Genomic DNA, 19,945 nt, shown 5'->3' with positions numbered 1-19,945 from the left:
AGACAGGCTAGCCCTTATTTACATCAATGGACCTGAGGTTGAGAGGGTGTACAGCTTTAAATTGTTTGGTGTAAACATCACCAAGGATCTCACGTGGTCTGTACGTACAGGCTATGTGTTGAAAAAGGCATAACAGCTCCTCTTGCACCTCATTTGGTTGAAGAAGTTTGGTATGGGCCCCAAAATCCTAAGAACTTTCTACAGGTGCACAATTGAGAGCATCCTGACTGGCTGCATCACTGCCTGGTATGGGATCTGTACTTCCCTCAATCGCAGGACTCTGCAGAGGGTGGTACGGACAGCCATCTGTAGATCTGTAGATCTGTAGATGACATCTGTAGATGTGAACTTCCCATGAGTCAAAGACATTTATAAAGATAGGTGTGTAAAAAGGGTCAAAAGAATCATTGGGGACCCGAGTCACCCCAACCACGAACTTTTCCAGCTGCTACCATCTGAGAAACGGTACCACAGGTAAAAGCCAGGACCAACAGATTCCGGGACAACTTCTTTCACTAGGCCATCAGACTGATTAATTCATGCTGACCCAAATGTATTTCTATGTTATATCGACTGAACTGTTGTACATACTATTTATTACAAATTACTATACATTGCACATTTAGACGGAGATGTAACATAAAGATTTTTACTCCTCATGTATATGAAGGATGTAAGTAATAAAATCAGTTCAATTCATCCAGAAGGGTACCAGAAGGTTGGAAAACAGCCATACGACTCTCTTGTTCAGAAAAGGAGAAAAGCAAAGGCAGAGAACCACAAGCCAATTAGTTTAATAGATATTATTGAGAAAGTGCAAGTCACTAATCAAACAGGAAATGACTAATCATTGTCATAGAAAGTCATAGGGCAATGCAGCACTGATACAAGCCCTTTGGTCAAAAGAGCCCAGGCCTTCCAACTTGTCCTTCTAAGCTCCATTCTTTCATGTACCTATCCAATTGCTTCTTAAATGATATCATTGTACTTGCCTCTATCACTTCCACGTGCTCACCACCTTCTGTGTGAACAAGTTGCCCCTCAGATCCCTTTTAAATAATTCGCCTGTCACCCTAAATATATGCCACCAAGTTTTGGACTCCCCCACCCTGTGGGAAAGATTGTTAATGTCTATGTATGTGTCTCATAATTTTAAACACTTCTATAAGGTTGCCCCTGATTCTGTTACATTCCAAAGAATAAAAACCCAGCCTGGCTAACCTTTCCCAATCTTATGCCATCTAGTCCTGGCAACATCCTCATAAGTCTTTTCTGCACTTTTTCCAATTTAACGCGTCTTTCCTATAACAGGGTGACTAAAACTATACAAGGCACTCTATAAGTGCAACTTCACCAATGACTTGTAGAACTGCAACATAATGTCCCAACTGCAATTTTTAAAAAGCTATTTAAATGTACTCAAAATGGTTTTATGAAAGTTAATGTGTTTGACAAATCTTCTCAAATTCTTTGACAATTTGACAGCAAGAATTAATAGAAGGAAGCCTGTAGATGCTGTGTATTTACATTTCTAAAAGGCATTTGATAAGAGACCACTAAGAGGCTTGTACATAAATTAAAAGTCAATGGAATTGGAGTTAATGTGTTAGATTGGATTGAAAATTGGTTCTTGTATAGAAAACAAGGTTGGAATAATTGAGTCTTTCTAAAGGTGATAGGAGTTTTTGGCCCTCAGTTGTTCACTATTTATATTAATGAAGGAACATTGTGTAAGGTCTCTAAACTGTCAATGATACAAGAACAGGTGAAAGGGTGTGTTGTGATAAGGATACTGTATTTGTGCAATAGGATGTAGATAGTGAGTGGGTTGAGAGCCTGGCAAATGCAGATTGATGGGAGAAGTGATAGATCAAACATATCTCCTCCACAGTTACCATTCTAACAAAGCTGTGTGCTTGGCCCCTGCTCTACTCACTTTATACTGATGACTGTGAGGCTGAGTATAGCTCCAAATTTGTAGCTAAGTTTCCTGAGGATACCACTATTGTTGGCTGAATCAAAGCTGGTGACGAATCAGCATATAGGAAGGAGATTGAAAACCTGGCTGCTCAGTGCCATAACAGCAACCTTTCACTCAACGTCAGCACCTGGAGGTACATGCACCAGTCCACATCAAAGGTGGAGAGAGTCAACAACTTCCTCGGCATTATCATTTCAGAGGATTTGTCCTGGACTGCCATTACAAAGAAGGCATGGTAGCATCACTACTTCCTTAGAAGTTTGCGCAGATTTGACGTGTCATCTAAAGCATTGGCTAACTTCTACCGATGCACAGTAGAAACTATACTGACTGGTTGAATCACAGCCTGGTGTGTGAACATCAGTGCTCTTGAATGGGGAAAAAAAACTACAAAAAGTAGTGGATACAACCCAGTCCATCACGGGTAAAGCCCTTCTCACTATTGAGCACATCCACAAGGAGCATGTCTCAGGAAAGCAGCATCTTTTATCAAGGACCCCCACTATCCAAGCCGTGCTCTCTTCTCACTGTTGCCATCAGGAAGGAGCTACAGGAGCCTCAAGTCCCACACCACCAACTTCAGGAACACTTATTACCCCTCAACTATTAAGCTCTTGAACCAGAGGGGATAACTTCTCTCACCCCAACACTGAACTGACTCCACAACCTGTAGGCTCACTTTTAAGGACCCAACAACTCACGTTCTCGATAATTATTGCCTATTTATTTTAAATTTTTTTTTCTCTTTTTGTATTTGCAAAGCTTGTCTTTTGCATATTTGTTTGTTTATCCATCTCTGTCGTGTGCAGTTTTTCATTGATTCTATTGTGCTTCTTTCTATTTACTGTGAATGCCTGCAAGAAAATGAATCTCAGGATAGTGTATGGTGACATGCATGCACAGACATCCTACCCTGCAAAAACTCATTTCAGGGAGGTAGCACCACCAATTTGCGGGAGACTCCCGGAATTTCTGGGAGAGGTGGGATGTCTGCAATAGAGTAGCTCCTTAGCAGCTAGCCAGCTAGTTTAAATAACGTTAGCTATGCTAATGAACGAATGAAACCTGTTAAACTCACCTCAACATGTCTTTTACAGTCTTAACCCACCATGGGCCATAGAAAAGTCACTGTTGCAAACAGTGCAGCGAGCAACACTGTCATTATTTTGACCCCTATTAGGCAGGGGTACACTTTAGTGTAGTCTGGGGTGACGTATGTTTTATATTTTCTTTTTTTGGAACACTCTGCCATGGTGCGCGCTCACTCTCTCTCTCTCTCTCTCGTGGTTGCTCTCACACTCGCTTTCTCTCTCAAAAAAAGTGATTTCTGGGACATTTTATATAATTTGTGAGCATCAGGGAACCACTATTAAAATGCGGGGGGCTCCCGGAACTCCCGGGAGAGGTGGTATGTCTGCATGTACTTTGATAACAAATTTACTTTGAACTTCAAAGATTTTGAACTTTGAAGAGAAATCAAAAGGCAGAATATTATTTGAATGGGGGAAAATTGTAAGTGAATGAAGCCCAGAAGGATTTAGGTGTTTATTGCATGGATCTAGTCTAACATGGTGAAGGCAAACAGGTTGCAACTGGGTTGGAATATAAAAATGGAGAAGTTTTGTTGCAATTTTGCAGTGCGTTAGTGAGAACTCACTTGGAATAATAATGTGTATCGATTTAGTCCCTTATCCAAAAATAAAATATATAGTAGCATTGGAAATTCACTAGGAAATTCCTGAGATTAGAGGGTTGTCCTATCAAAAGAGGTTAAATAGTTTGGGTCTTAATTCTTGGGAGTTTAGTAGAAATAGAGATGTCATATTTAAACATATAATATCTGAATGGAGCTTGACAGGGTAGCTCTTGGGATGCTTTCAGTTGTGTGGAGAGTTTTGAACAAGGAGCTGTAACTACAAAAGGAGTTGGTCATTGAAAGCTGAAGTACAAAAGAATTTCCTCTCACAGAGGGTATTTAAAAAGGAACATAGATCACAGAGCACAGAACATTACAGCACACTACATACCTGTCAGCCCACAATGGTTGTACCAACATTTTAACCTAATCTAAGATCAATCTAACCCTTCTCTCCTATATAACCCTCCATTTTTCAATCATCCATGTTCCTGTTTAAGACTTTCTTAAATGCCCCTAATGTATCAGCCTCTACCACCACCCCAGCAATTCTCTGTGTAAAGAACTTACCTATAGCATCCTCCTATAATTTCGTCCAGTCACCCTAAAATTATGCCCCCTTGTATTAGCCATTTTACCCCAGGGGAAAAAAAATCTCTGGCTATCCATTCTATCTTTGCGTCTTCTCTTGTAAAAGGTGGTGGATGAATATTTGGTAGATTAAGGAAAAGAGGGTATGGAGAAATAGAAGAGAAGAGGCATTGAGGTCAGCGATTAAGATCATATTAAATGGTAGGGTAGAGTTTAAAGCTGGCCTACCACTGCTCCTATTTTCTTTGTTTCTGTGATTGAAAATACCACTGAGTAAAGTGTCCAAAAGTAACAACATTTTTCATGGCTGCCACTGATTAACCATCCTCTGAGACTCGCATTTTCCTTCAGGTCTGTCTAGATTTTTTTTTAAGTGCTAGACACCTGGAATCCACAGCCAAGGGAGAAAATCCAATAGAAACATTTAAACATTTATTAGGCAGGCACATGAACAGGCAGGGAATGGAGGTATCTAGACCATGTGCTGGCACGTGGGATTAGTCTAATGGTTGGTACTGACATTGTGGTCCAAAGGACCTGTTACCGTTCTGTACTGTTGTATGTTCTAAATCCTCAGTGCTAACATTTCAGTTTTCGTATATTATTTACTTAAATTAAAGTAAAAAACATTGACCAAGACTCAGAGAGCCTTGTTTCCTTATGGAGTGAAAAGCAGATATTTGAGCAAATTTCGAGGGAGAGAATCTTTAGGGGTAAATCTAGTTTCCTGAGAACTTTATGATAAATTGGTGACTGTTTATATCTCCTTCCTCCTTTTACAGTTTACAGAGAATGGCAAACAGAAGTATAGAACACCTAAATAATGCTTCAAACAATGATAAAACTTCACAGGCAACTCTGAAAATGATAGAGTTACAGGTATGTGTGAATTTATTTACTACAGTAAATTTATAGATGGCATTTGACTGCTACCTAGCCACACAGTCATGAGTGTAGAGAGAGTAGAGCATGAATCCTGGAGATTCATCAGTGTTGATAGACCTTGCTCAACAAACGTCTACTCAAGGTCAAGCTTGTAAGATGAAGTAGATTTCATTAAATGTATTCCCTGCAAATACATTAGATGTTAACTAATGTTATCAAAATAAGAATTAAACCATGAAGATTAATTCCAATAAAACATTTTAGGTGAGTGTACTTTGCATTGTTAGTTTTGTTTAGCTATAATCAACAGAAGGTTGGTTGTGCCTACTATTTACTAATGTGGCTTTACTTGTTAAATATGGTGAAGATGTCGTCAATATTCAGTACTGCAGAGGTATGTATGAACTTGAATCCCTCTATAGTAGCTGCAGGGAATTTAAAATATGGAATGAGATAAAAGATTGTCTTAATAATGCTAAACATGAGACTACCAAATTACTGTAAAAACCCATCAGGTCCTTGTCTAGTCTGCTCTATACGTGATCCAAATCCACCAACTACACTTCAACTGAAAGAGAATTATGTCCTAATGCATGGATGGACAATAATTATTAATTTTTGCCACTGATGTTCATGTCTTCTGAATGAATAAATAAAATAATTGAAATTAAACATAGTGGATTCCAGTTAATTAGGAATCAGTACATTTTGGCTCAATTAAGCAGCTGCCCCAATTTGACAAACTTTCATGGAAATATTTGCAAAGGTTTTAAACAAATTATATATTGAAATGAAATACAGAACAAATTAGAATGTTACCAATACATCTATAGTACTATAAAACTATGTATTAGTTCCTAATATTTATCTACGGAGAATAGATTTGTACACTACAATATTCTTTTGATTGATTGTAAATGAAGTCAGCTCCAGTAGACTGGGTGGATTTGATCTACAGTGAGATCCAATGGGCAGGAACGTGGTTCAGCAATGCTCCATGAAGAGCAAAGGCCATGGCGAGGCACAGAAGAAATCATGACAATCCACTGCAACCAAGGAAGACCACAGCTATAATAACTCTTCGTACCACTGGACCCAGGCTTCCAACGTTGAGAAAGTAGAATGGCTTTTTTGCTTAAAAATTCTCCCACACAGATTTTCTTGTCATCATCAGCTATGACAAACAACCACCACCAAATGAATAAAATCACAGCAGACGCCTAGTATAGATATTGGACTGCCTTTCTACAATGTTTTTGATGGTTGAGTCCTCAAAATCTTCATTTTCATTGTAACATTGAAGATGATTGTCGATACATTCAAATTCTTTATAGTTCCTAACTTGTCAAAATAATGAAATTGTTTCATTTTCACTCCCGGCTGGTTTACAAACTTGAACGCTTCATATGCAATGAGCAAAACGATTCTGAATAGTCCTACTGCTTATTTCTCACCAACCATCAGTGACAAAAATCACTGCTTTTTGAACACAAACACATACAACTGATGCTATTTAAAGCTGTTCGCTCTAAGTACAGTGTAGTGTCTAATGGTCACACAAGTGCAGTTGACTAACATTAGATAGAAACTGTTCAGGAACAGTCTCCTGTCCCAATTAAGTGATATAATGTTCCAAATAAAGTAAGGGAATCCAGCTATTTTCTCAAGTTGTTTTTGTTCTTTGAGTTATCTTGGATAAGCAGCTGCCTCGATTAACCGATGGCTCAATTAGCCAGAATCTACTGTATTTATACCATCACCTACTATGGGAGCTGAATGGACACCAGGACATCTATCTGTTTATAATATCATAGCTGTTTCTTGCTTGTTATTTTCTCCTTCACTTAACTTTCAATACCAGTATATAATAAGGCTAATTTCTAAAAAAAACTTGCGCCTTCCTTTGTAGTGCCTTGTGTTATATATGTCCAGATTGAGCACAATGAGTAAATTAAAATTTCAACTTCTTGAGGGGAGTTTGAGTAGAATAAATTGGAAATTGCCTTTGTCAATACTGAGAGTCATAGAAATAGAGTACAAATATGACTGACCTCATAGCAAGCAGTCAGTTTACTCAGAAAAGGAAGTTAGTTTAAGGAGTTCAAGCAATACCACTTGTGATCAAACCACAGTAATATCCCCAATAAAAGCAGATTAAATAAATAGAAATGATGTCCATAAAATCAATCTCAAGTTACTTACACCAGGTTGCGACCTTCCATCATTTAATTACGTTCTTGCCTAGCTTTAATTCCAAATTACTGGGGCCTGATCTGTGTTTAGCCCACTGAAATTAGCCTTTCTTCATTTAACCAACACACATCAAAGTTGCTGGTGAACCCAGCAGGCCAGGCAGCATCTCTAGGAAGAGGTGCAGTCGACGTTTCAGGCCGAGACCCTTCGTCAGGACTAACTGAAGGAAGAGTTAGTAAGAGATTTGAAAGTGGGAGGGGGAGGGGGAGATCCAAAATGATTGGAGAAGACAGGAGGGGGAGGGATGGATCCAAGAGCTGGATAGGTGATTGGCAAAAGGGATATGAGAGGATCATGGGACAGGAGGCCCAGGGAGAAGGAAAAGGGGGAGGGGGAGAAAAAGCCCAGAGGATGGGCAAGGGGTATAGACAGAGGGACAGAGGGAGAAAAAGGAGAGAGAGAAAAAGAATGTGTGTATATAAATAAATAACGGATGGGGTACGAGGGGGAGGTGGGGCATTTGACTGTTTTTACTTTGAGGTAATCTATATATTTTTCCAAAGCTGTTCTAAGTTTTATAATATCATGAAGCTGTTTTCTAGATGTTCCTCCACAGATGCTTGTTGCACTTGGGCTGGTACCATCCCTTATTATCTCAGAAATGTGCCAAGAAAGGTCTCCTGAACATATGACTCAATCTATATTTGGATTGTTGGAGACCCCATTATCACTACTGTATGGCGTTAGTACACCTGCAATTTTCCTGCAAGTCAGCATCTCAATATCGTTTCAACTGGTTGGCTCCTTATTACTAACATAAGAAAATCTGTGGATGCTGGAAATCCAAAGCAACACACATAAAATGCTGGAGGAACTCAGCAGGCCAGGCAGCATCTATGGAAAAGAATAAGCAGTTTATGTGACAGGCTGAGACCCTTCATTAGGACACTTACTACTTAGTCCCAGTACTGTAATTATAGTACATCTCTGCTGTTCCTTAAATCTAAATGTATTCTGCCTTTGATCCTTATAGGGCATCCTTTCTGTCTGGCACTATAATATTCTCCTTAATCAATGCCACTTTCCTTCCTTTCTTCTCTTCCCTGTCTTTTCTGTACATTGTTTATCCAGAAATATTCTGAATCCATTTTTTTTGTATAACCTGGTCTTTTCATTTTAACTATGCCATCACAATCCCACTTACTTTATAGGACCTGCAGCTCATTGCCCCGCTAATTAAACTTCTTGCATCTGTCTGTGTGCACTGCGAATCAATTTCAAGCTTTTACCTTTAGTCTGGCAGCATTGAATGTGGTGGTGGCTTTGTGAGCAGTGCAGATGAAAGGGTAATAGATCCTTCAATGTTGTGAAGGATGGGTGTAGTCTTGTTGACATGCATTGTTCTGTTAATTTGTACCTTGTCACATTAACCTGCCCTTCATTGATGAGTTTCTGCAGAAGAGGACTTTGAGCATGTCCATCAGTCATTGGTTACTATGGAACATTCTATAGGCTCTGCGAAAGATTAATACAATGAATCATCTGGGATACTTTCCCAAGTAGACTATAAAAGCTATTTATTTGGTTGAATTCTTCATTAGAATTCAAGCACCAAGAGCTTGCAATATAGCAGTGAAAGGGGCCCTCACCTTCAGATTCTTCCTGCACAAAGTCTACAAGAACGGTCAGAGCCGTCTGTATTTCCTGAGGAGACTGAGGTCCTTTAACATCTGCCGGACGATGCTGAGGATGTTCTACGAGTCTGTGATGGCCAGTGCAATCATGTTTGCTGTTGTGTGCTGGGGCAGCAGGCTGAGGGTAGCAGACACCAACAAAATCAACTAACTGATTCGTAAAGCCAGTGATGCTTTGGGGATGGAACTGGACTCTCTGATGGTGGTGTTTGAAAAGAGGATGCTGTCCAAGTTGCATGCCCTTTTGGACAATGTCTCCCATCCACTACATAATGTACTGGTTGGGCACAGGAGTACATTCAGCCAGAGACTCATTCCACTGAGATGCAACATAGAGCGTCATAGGAAGTCATTCCTGCCTGTGGCCATCAAACTTTACAACTCCTCCCTTGGAGGGTCAGACACCCTGAGCCAATAGGCTGGACTTGGACTTATTTCCTGGCATAATTTACATATTACTATTTAACTATTTATGGTTTTATTACTATTTAATTATTTATGGTGCAACTGTAATGAAAACCAATTTCCCCTGGGATCAATAAAGTATGACTGTCACTATGACTATCAATCCAGTTTCATGCTGCCCTCAAGGTTGCTGTGGTGTGAATGAGACAATCGTCCATCTTCCTGAGTCCTGTGCGTTTTCCAAGAAAGTCTGGAGAAGAATATAGTAGTTCTTTATGAGCAGCTGTATAACAGAAGACTGATCTATGAATTGTTTCATGTGACCAATATTAATTGCTGCTGGAAGATTATCAACTCAGTGAAAGACACAGTTTGGTCTGCCTGAAACTTGTTGATCTTCCAGTGTAAGGAGATGGCCTTAAGTGAATATTGCTGACTACATTATTCCTTTGAGCAATTTCAAATTCCTGGGTGTCAATATCTCTGAGGATCTAACCTGGACTTGTATCGATGCAGCTACAAAAGAAAGCATGACGGCAGCTATATTTCATTAGGAGTTTGAGGAGATTTGGTATGTCACCTAAAACACTCTCAAATGTCTCCAAATGTACTGTGGAGAGCGTTCTAACTGGCTGCATCTGGTTTGGGGGTGGGGGGGGTGCTACTGTACAGGATCAAAGTAAGTTGCAGAGAGTTGTAAAGTTGGTCAGCTCCATCATGAGATTTACCCTCCGTAGTATCCAGGACATGCCCTCTTCATATTGCTACCATCAGGGAGAAGATACAGAAGCCTGAAGACCCACACCCAGTGATTCAGGAACAGCTTCTTCCCATCTGCTATAAGATTTCTGAATGGATATTGAACCCATGAACACTACCTCACTACTTTTGTATTTCTGTTTTTGCACTACTTATTTAATTTAACAGTATATATATATATTTATATTATATATAACTGTAATTCACAGCTTGTTTTCTATTATTTATTGCATGCCACTGCTGCTGCAAAGTTAACAAATTTCACAACATATGCGCTGATATTAAAACTGATTCTGATTCTGACTCATTCTAATGTTTTGAATAAATAGCTGTGGAAATGATGGATGTGGAAGTTGTCATCTCTCAGAACTCCAGAATAGTTCCCACAGATAAAGGTAACAACTGTAACCCCATTAGTTAAGAAAACTGGTTGGTGTGACTTTATGAGTAGAGAAAACACTGGGATCTATTAAGGAAGTGATGTACGATTGAACGGTACTAACGTATAAGGGAACCTGGCTATCCTTGTTCATGAAACACTGGCAGTTAAAATGCAAATATGGCAATCATTAGGAAGACAGGTAGCACGTATTTGCCTTACAGGTTGATAAGATTACAAGATTTATGGAGTTAGTGCAGGAAGGTGGCACTGAGGTTTAAAAAAAATCAGCTATGATTTTACTGAATGTCAGAATAGGCCAAGGGGCCAAATGGCTTACCCTTACTATTTCTTAGTTCTTATGGAATGCTTATTATTTGCTTGTTAAATGGAATCTATCTCTATATCTGATGCATGTTGCAATTGGCAAATTGCTTCAAATAATTTTCTTTGTGCCTCCACATTGAAGGAGTCTATTATAGGCAATGTATTGTGAAGTACTGAACAATTTTGAACTAAAACGTACATTAAACCTGTCGTTGTAACTGGGCCATCTTTTTTAATGCTTGCATTGCTGTTGCCAACTTTTAATGTTTGGACATTGATTAAATGCAGATAAAATTCCAACAAGTAAAATATCCAGATAAAAATTCCCTATTTCGTGCATGTTACTGATTCATAATCAGTTTCTCTTTTTCTAAATTTTGTCTTTGACTTTCAACCCCATTATAATTCATTTACATTTAGATAACAGCTTAGCAGTGTTTGAATTAATTTTGGAATCAAACTCAGTTTCTAAATTTATGGATTATATTAAACTTTGTGGGCGTTGTATAGTTTACAGTACTTAAAACAGACTGAAACAAATTACAGGAGGATATTAAAAGCTTGTAGAATTACAAATAATGGGCAGATAAAGTTTCATACCAATAAATGAAGGTGATAGACTTTGGTGGGAAAAATAGTGAGGTCACTTGTTATTTGGAAGGAATATGCATAGGTTAGAAAGGAATAAATAGGTTATGGAGTAGAGTTACGCTGAATTGTAAAGGTGTGCCACAGGATAGCAAGGTCATCAATAAAGCAAACCAAGTATTGGCATTTATTTCCAATGGAACAAAATTGAAAAGTGAAGAAACCATCGTAAACCTATCTTGAACCTTGGTTAGATCACACTTGGAATACTGTGTACAATTCTAGTTGCCATATTATAAAAAGGGTATGGAAGCACCAGAGACAATTACAAGGATGATTTCAGAAATGTGAGGGCACACGTGTCAAAAGAGAATAAACAGACTGGGTCTCTTTGTTCTGAGAACAAAGATTGAGGAGTGACCAAATGGAGGTCTTTAAATTAGGTTTTGATAGAGTAGATACAGTGACAATATTTGAATTTGTGTGATGGGAGGGCTTCAGTACAGATCAAGAAATCCAATAAGAATTTCAAAGAAACTTCTTTACCTAGAATGGTAAAATCTGGAACCTGCTATCATGAAGAAATTGGAATAAATAGTGTAGATCTATTTCAAATTAGCTGGTTGGGCAGAAGAGAATAGATGCTAACTCCAATTAGATTTAAATAAGAGAAAGAAAAGAAAGCTCAAGTGATATAAAGCTAATTTAGGGATAATCTCTGACCTCTCTCTGTGATTTATCACTATGGGACTACTTCTACTCAATTTTTTGTTCCTACAATGGATACTCCTACAAATCTGTCCCACTAGCAATGTATTATGTCCACCTTTTGTACTGTAGATCAATGTTACTTATTTATTGAGATACTGCGTGGAATAGGCCCTATAAGCCACTCCACCACAGTCCCCTGATTTAATCCTAGCCTAATCACAGGACGATTTACAATGACCAATTAACCTACCAACCAGTATGTCTTTGGACCGTGGGAGGAACCCCAAGGATCTGGAGGAAACCCAGGTGGTCTTGTAGAGAGTGTACAAACTCCTTATAGGCAGTGGCAGGAATTATATTCCTCAATAATGCTATGCTCCAGACTTTCTTATTTCTTTGATTTGAGAACTTACAAAACAGAAGTAGGAATAGGCTACTCATCCACTTGATCCTGCTCTTCCTTTTTTTTATATTTTACTTTTATTTGGATAAGGTATTCGCAAGTATTACACAAACTTTTTTACATATAAAACCTTTTCAATTTTTTATATATGTATAAATCTATATATATTCATACATTCATAAGTACACGTTCATGTTTGCTCCTACCCACAGACATATTTATCCAATCCCTGTGTACTTATTTACCTCATTTTATCATTTTCCCCCAAATCTTTTCCTTTACTTGTATTAATTCCATGTTTTCCAGAAATAAAACAGTGAACATTCGAACCAAGGGAGCTTACGTTAACACTATTACTATGTTGATGAGGAAAGCAGTATGAACCTTTAGGAGAGTCATCTAAAGTCTGCTCGCACTGGGTTTATAAATTCCATCCATTTATTCTAAATTTGATAAAATTTTTATTTTTGAATTCTCAGAGAGTAAGTCATCTTTTCCATTTTAAATATTTCCAAAATAATTTCATGCCAATCTGCTAATGTAGGTGATATTGGATTTAGCCACTTTCTGGTGATTGATTTCTTACTTGCCGCTAAAAGGGCCTGCAGCAGCTTTATGCCTTTCTTCTGTTCCAAAAACAATACATGCCCTAAATAGAGAGTCTCCAAGTTCAGAGGTATCTGAGTCTTAAATACCTTAACTAATGTTCTGTGAATATCTTTCCAATATAAACTTAATTTAGGGCAATCCCAAAAAATATGGAAATAATTTGCCTCCTTGGAGCCACACCCTCTCCAACACGCCACATTTGTGTCTTTATATTTTTCCTGGTATGGGGTCTTGAAGTATCTTATATTTTTCCAGCAATGTTCTATGTTCAAACCAAAGGGTTAGTTGAAGACCACTGAAAGCTGCATATTTTCCCCCAAGCCTCCTCTGAAAGTACCAACCCCGCCTGTTTTTCCCCACTTCTCTTTAATATACAATGAGTTTTCACTTTTGGCATGAGAAAGGGCATTATATAATTGAGAAATCGATTTACTTGGTATTGAGCTATAAGCCGATCTCAGAATCTTGAAAAATTCTAATTCTGCTGTTGGTAAGTCTGTATATCTACAACTCTGATTAAAGTAGTGTCGTACTTGAAGGTACCTAAAAAAAAAATCATTGTGTTCTAGGCCGTATTTATCCTGTAGGGATTGAAGACTTTGTAATACACTTCTATGTGTAAATGAGAGGTAGGTTGTAAGACCTTTCTTTATCCACAGTTCAAATCTTTTATCTCCTCTGCTGGGAAGGAATTCAGTATCATAAGCACACCATCTAAAAAGTTTTAACATGTTGTAGATTCCACATGAGTTAGCCACTTTCTGCCATATTTTTAGTGTGAGGTTTATCCAGCTGTTTTTAATCTTTTCCAATTGGGCGATCAATCCTTTGTCCGCAATTGAGGCCTGTAGAGGAAAACTGTCAATCAATCCAAATTCTATTTCCTTCCATCTAGCCTTGTATTCTCCATTACATCAATATAACAGAGGGATTATCTGTGAAGATTGAAAATAGTTTCTCAAGCAAGGAAGAGCCATACCTCCTCCTTCCTTTCCTAACTGTAAAGTGTTAAATCAGATTCTAGGTTTCTTTCCTTGCCAGATAAAATGGGAAATCCATTTGTCCCATTCCCTAAATTGATTATCGTCTACCTCCGCAGGTAAAGTCCTGAAAAAGTAAAGTAACCGAGGGAGAATATTCATTTTTATGGTATTTATCCTTGAATTTAGACTTAAAAAGTGGATAAGATTCCATCTATGTAGATCTGCTTTTATCTCTGAAATTAATGGCCCATAATTTACCTGTGACAATATTGAAAGCTCTTTTGGGAGGGTTATTCCTAAATATTTTAATGATTTCGCTTCTCACTTAAGATCATATGTATCCTGCATTTTTTTTTGGATGCTGTATAATTTAGGGATATAACCTGCGTTTTCTTTACTTTAATTTTATAACCTGATATTTTCCCGAACTCATCCAACAGTGTAAACAATCCTATGAATGATTTTTCTGGTTCACTCAAATAGACGGACGTCATCTGCGAATAGCACCACCTTCTGTTCAATCCCTGCCACCTTGATACCTTTTACAATTTCGCTCTGTCTTATTAGTTGGGGAAGAGGTTCAATGTATAGTGCAAACGGGAGAGGGGAAATTGGGCATCCCTGTTTAGTTTCTCTCTCTAAAATAAAAGAGTCAGAGAGGTCCCCGTTTATCTTAATTCGAGCTGTAGGGCTGTCATATGAAGTCTGGATTACTTTAATAAACTTTTCTTGAAAGCCGAATCTTCCTAATACTTTATATAGGAACACCCATCTAACTGAATCAAAAGCTTTCTCGGCATCTAATCCCACTACCATTGTCTCTTTCCCGTTCTTAGTAACCTGTTCTAGTATGTGTAAAGTTCTCCTTATATTGTCCTGAGTTTCTCTTTGCTGAATGAATCCAGTCTGGTCTAAGTGGATGAGGCTAGGTAGAAGCTTTTCCAGTCTACAAGCTAATATAGATGTAAATAACTTATAATCCAAATTAAGGACACTGACTGGCCGGTAATTACTGCATTCTAGTTTATCTTTACCCTCTTTGGGAATAACCGAGATAATCGCCTCTCTCCAGGAAGGTGGAATTTCTCCTCTCTGTAAGATCCAATTAAAGGTATTAAGTAATAATGGAGCTAACTGTGACTTCAGCGATTTGTACCACTCTGAGATAATCGCCTCTCTCCAGGAAGGTGGAATTTCTCCTCTCTGTAAGATCCAATTAAAGGTATTAAGTAATAATGGAGCTAACTGTGACTTCAGCGATTTGTACCACTCTGGAGACTTTCCGGCCTTTAATTTAAGGATGGCCACGTTCAGTTCTTTGGCAGTTAGTTTCTAATAGGCATTCATTTTGTAAATCTGTGAGGTTGGGTAGTTCTAAAGAATTCAGGAAAGTGTCTATGTGGGACTCATTAGAGGCCTGGGGTTGAGAGTACAGCTCTCCATAATATGTTTCAAAACTCTCTTGAATTTTCCCTATTGTACTCTCAACAAGCTTTGTTTTTGGATTCTTTATTTTATGAATTGTATTGTCTGCTTGTTGTTTACGTAATTTATATGCTAATAATCTAGCTGATTTACCTCCTACTTCATAATTCTTTTGTCTCCGGTAAAGAAAATTTCTTTGAGTTTCCAATGTGTAAATATCCTCAATTTCACTTTGCAATTTCTTAATTTCCTGTTTTAAATTAGAATTAATATTGTTGCTATCTACAACTTAAAGTTGTTTTAATTTTCCTTGAAGGTCTGCTAATTTTTGTGCATTGAATTTTTTCATGTGAGTAGTAATGGAAATAATTTTTCCTCTCAGTACAGCTTTCAATGTATCCCATAAGATCATTGGTGATGCTTCTCCCGTGTCATTAAAGTCTAGGTATTCTCTGATTTCTCCCCTTAATCTCTCCATTACTTTCAAGTTATTGAGTATATGTGAGTTTAGCCTCCATAGTGTTTTCCTTGTTTTGCTTTCCAGAATTAGAGACATAGAGACTGGGCTATGGTCCAACAAGTCAATTGTTGCAATGTTACACTCTTTTATCCTGAATCTATCTATGTTAAATATAAAAAAAGTCTACCCTTGAATAAGCTGAATGAGGGGAAGAGTATTATGTATAGTCTTTACTAGTGGGGTGTAATTCCCTCCACACATCTATTATTCCCAATTGCTCCATCAATGATTTCACTTTCCTCGTCAGAGGTTTGTTCTGAATAAACGTTCCTGAACAATCTAATGCAGGGTTTAACCTAATATTAAAATATCCTCCGCAGATTACTACCCCTTGCGAGCTGGCCATTTGGTCAAAAATGTGTCTATAGAATCACCATTCACAACCTGGTGGAGCATAAACATTCAGCCATGTTATTTCAGTACCTTCTATTCTTCCTGTAATCTTTACAAGTTGTCCATTCTTGTCTTTAGACTCTGAAATATGTTCATAGTTAAGAACACTTGATATTAAAGTAGCTACTCCTCTTTTGTGGCTCAGTTTATATGATGAATAAAATATATGCTTAAAGCCCATTCTTTTTAATTTTGCATGTTCAGATTGGCTGGTGCGTTTCCTAAAGGAAAGCTATTTGTACCCTCTCTTTTTTCAATTTAGACATAATCTCATTTCTCTTAATTGGATTCAAAACCCCAATAACATTATAGGAAATTATTTGTACAGGTTCAATTTGCATTTTTCTCTAGTAGAAAAGAAAACACTCTCCTTTTCTAAACAAACAGTAAGCAATCCCTTCTCAACCGTACCAGAACACAAAACCAAACCCTAGGCATTTTTGAACATAGGACATTTGAAAATTTTCCCCAACTTCCAACAGTGAGGTCTGAGCACTGACCTGCCTCAGCTCAGAGGGATAACCTCTATCTTCACCCTGTGTTAGAGGCCCTCCGCAATGTGAACAATCATGGAGAGTTCTCTTCTTCTTGTGTCTCGACCATACTGCTATCATTCAAGTTATTCCATCTAGTTTATTTTCAGTTACCAGCTTTAATTTTTCCTTTAAGTCCAATTTACTCTTTTCAGTCATTTCTCTTAATTAATTTGTACTCTCTGTACGTTCACGTCTGAATACTTACAGCTTTTCCTTTATAGCTTGCCACTCTGGTTCGAGTGGCGTGTCCTCGCCGCACTGGCTGCCATGTCCACCGCCGAACCTTCTCCAGTAGGGACTCCGGTTAGGTGATAACTTTTATGGGTAATCCCTGGTCCGCCAGGTCCAACGTTGCCTTCTCCACTGTAGCGTAGGTTTTTGTCCCTTCATTGTAAAAGACTCTTAGCCAAGCTGGATACAGGGTCTGGAATCTGATTCTGTTTTTCTTCAGGACCCTCCGTGTTTCCGCATATTCCTTCTGCCTAGCAAGGATCCCCGGTGCGTAATCGTGGTCAAAACTGATTTTACAGTTGCTCCACATAAAGCCTTTCTTTTGCCATGCCAATTTAAGCACTTCTTTCTTCATTCTGTAGCTGAGAAATCTGACTAGAATCGATCTGGGCTGGGCAACTGCCGGAGGTTGCGGTGCTAGTGCTCGATGAGCCCTTTCTATCTGTAGGTCTTTTGCATCTGGTATGTCAGGGTTCTCTCTAAGCAGCTTCTCCACGAAGGGAATCATCAATCCGAGTTTACCTTCAGCTCCTTCGGGAATTCTGTAGATCCTCACATTTTCCCTTTTTGAAGGGCCTTCTTGGTCTATTCGCTTCCACTGGAGCTGCTCTTGTAGCTTCAGCATTTCTACTATCACTTCCTCTGCGTTTTGCAGCCTCTCCTCAGTCCCTACAATCCTCGCTTCAGCTTCATCTAACCTCAAATTAGTTTTTACTATTTCTCCTTTAATATCTTCCAGCTGTTTGTTGTTATCTTGTCAGAAATCACGAATCTCTTTGAGAGTCAAAGTCAGGTTCACTGACACTTCCTCATTATCTCCGTCCTGGCTAGCTGTGGGGAAGCTAGACCCCTAGTGTTGCTGCGACTTGTATTTATCAGCATAATGAGCGGACTTTTTATTCTTATACTTATACGTCATCCTTGCCCCGTTTGTTGATATAGTTATACAATACTAAATATTAGTCTAATTTCGGCTTTGGGGCAGTTTACATTCTTTTTTATCAAGAGACCTTTCCCTACGCTGCTATTCCCTTGGTGACCCGGAAGCCGACCCTGATCCTGCTCTTCCATGCACAAAGATCATGGCTGAGCCAACCTTGTCCTCGGCAACACCCTCCTGATCTCTGCCATATCCCTTGACTCCCTTGTGGTTCAAACATATGTCAGTCTCCAACTTGAATGTATTTAATGATTCCGTCTCCATGGCTCTCTGGGGTTGAGAATTCTGAATATTCACAACCTCTGAAGGAAGAAATTCATTCTAACCTCTGTTTAAAATGGATGTCCATTATTCTGAAACTGCACTTCCTAGTTTTAGATAATTCAACTAGAGACACATTTCAACACTCATCAGATTAGTCAAAATTTCAAAGTAAATTTATTATCAAAGTATGTATGCAGTATACAACCCTGAGATTAGTCTTCCCCACAGACAGCCATGAAACAAAGAAAACGATGAAACCTATTCAAAGAAAAACATCAAATTCCACCCCCCCCCCCAAGCTTGCAAAGAAAAAACAAATCAAGTCAAGTCACTTTTTATTGTCATTTCGACCATAACTGCCGGTACAGTACACAGTAAAAACAAGACAACATTTCTCAGGACCATGGTGCTACATGAGACAATACAAAAACTACACTGAACTATGTAAAACAACACAAAAACTACACTAGACTACAGACCTACCCAGGACTGCATAAAGTGAACAAAACAGTGCAGGCATTACAATAAATAATAAACAAGACAATAGGCACAGTAGAGGGCAGTAGATTGGTGTCAGTCCAGGCTCTGGGTATTGAAGAGTCTGAAGACTTGGGGGAAGAAACTGTTACATAGTCTGGTCGTGAGAGCCCGAATACTTCGGTGCCTTTTGCTAAATGGTAGGAGGAAGAAGAGTTTGTATGAAGGGTGCGTGGGGTCCTTCATAATGCTGTTTGCTTTACGGATGCAGCGTGTGGTGTAAATGTCTGTAATAGCAGGAAGAGAGACCCCGATGATCTTCTCAGCTGACCTCACTATCCGCTGCAGGGTCTTGTGAATCGAGATGGTGAAATTTCCGACCCAGGCAGTGATGCAGCTGCTCAGGATGCACTCAATACAACCTCTGTAGAATGTGGTGAGGATGGGGAGTGGAAGATGGACTTTTCTCAGGCTACGTCCACACTAGACTGGATAAATCCGTAACCGAAACTTTTTCTCTTTGTTTTAACCCTCTGTCCACACTAATACAGCGTTTTCATCCCCCGAAAATGGAGATTTTCAGAAACGGTCTCCAGAGTGAATAAATCAGAAAACGCCTAATATCTGTTGTAGTGTGTACGGGGTAAACGGAGAGATTTAAAAACGCTATCATGACAACACCACAATAACAATGCTTCTTCTGCTTCTGCTTGGTACTGTGCAAGCACTGCTGGAGGGCTGTTACAACGCGCAGTCGGTGTGAATGGCGTGAGAGTTAAATTGTAAAGTGAACCTTTTTGACTAGATCCCCTAAATTGATTTGATTGAGTCTATCTTTAAAAATATTAATGTCAGAAATACTGCGCAGTTCTGGCGGCAGAAGATTCCTCTCTCTTGTTGATCTTGTGTAGAGGACGGCTTTATGCGTGTGTTTACTTTATTGTCTACGTTAATAGCTTGTTCGGAATTAAACATCTCCACGTTCTCCACTGCTTTGCTGACTTTGTAGTCGTTT

At 38.7% G+C, this 19,945-nt stretch overlaps 1 protein-coding gene across 3 annotated transcripts in view; it reads left to right on the top strand.

Annotated features, from left to right (window-relative positions):
- Positions 1 to 19,945, top strand: part of LOC140196781 (sodium/hydrogen exchanger 9B2-like) — a 167,497-nt gene that overhangs the window by 67,047 nt on the left and 80,505 nt on the right. For all 3 annotated transcript variants that reach the window (XM_072256558.1, XM_072256557.1, XM_072256559.1), the window contains exon 2: positions 4,991 to 5,087. In XM_072256558.1, coding sequence (XP_072112659.1) covers positions 5,001 to 5,087 — 87 coding nt within the window. In that variant the 5' untranslated portion in view covers positions 4,991 to 5,000. The remainder of the gene's footprint in view (positions 1 to 4,990; positions 5,088 to 19,945) is intronic.

Source organism: Mobula birostris, chromosome 4, assembly GCF_030028105.1.
Source record: "Mobula birostris isolate sMobBir1 chromosome 4, sMobBir1.hap1, whole genome shotgun sequence".
Classification (NCBI taxonomy): Eukaryota; Metazoa; Chordata; class Chondrichthyes; order Myliobatiformes; family Myliobatidae; genus Mobula; species Mobula birostris.
The sequence above is the reverse complement of the archived record's forward strand: the minus strand, read 5'-3'. Positions and strand labels throughout refer to the sequence as shown.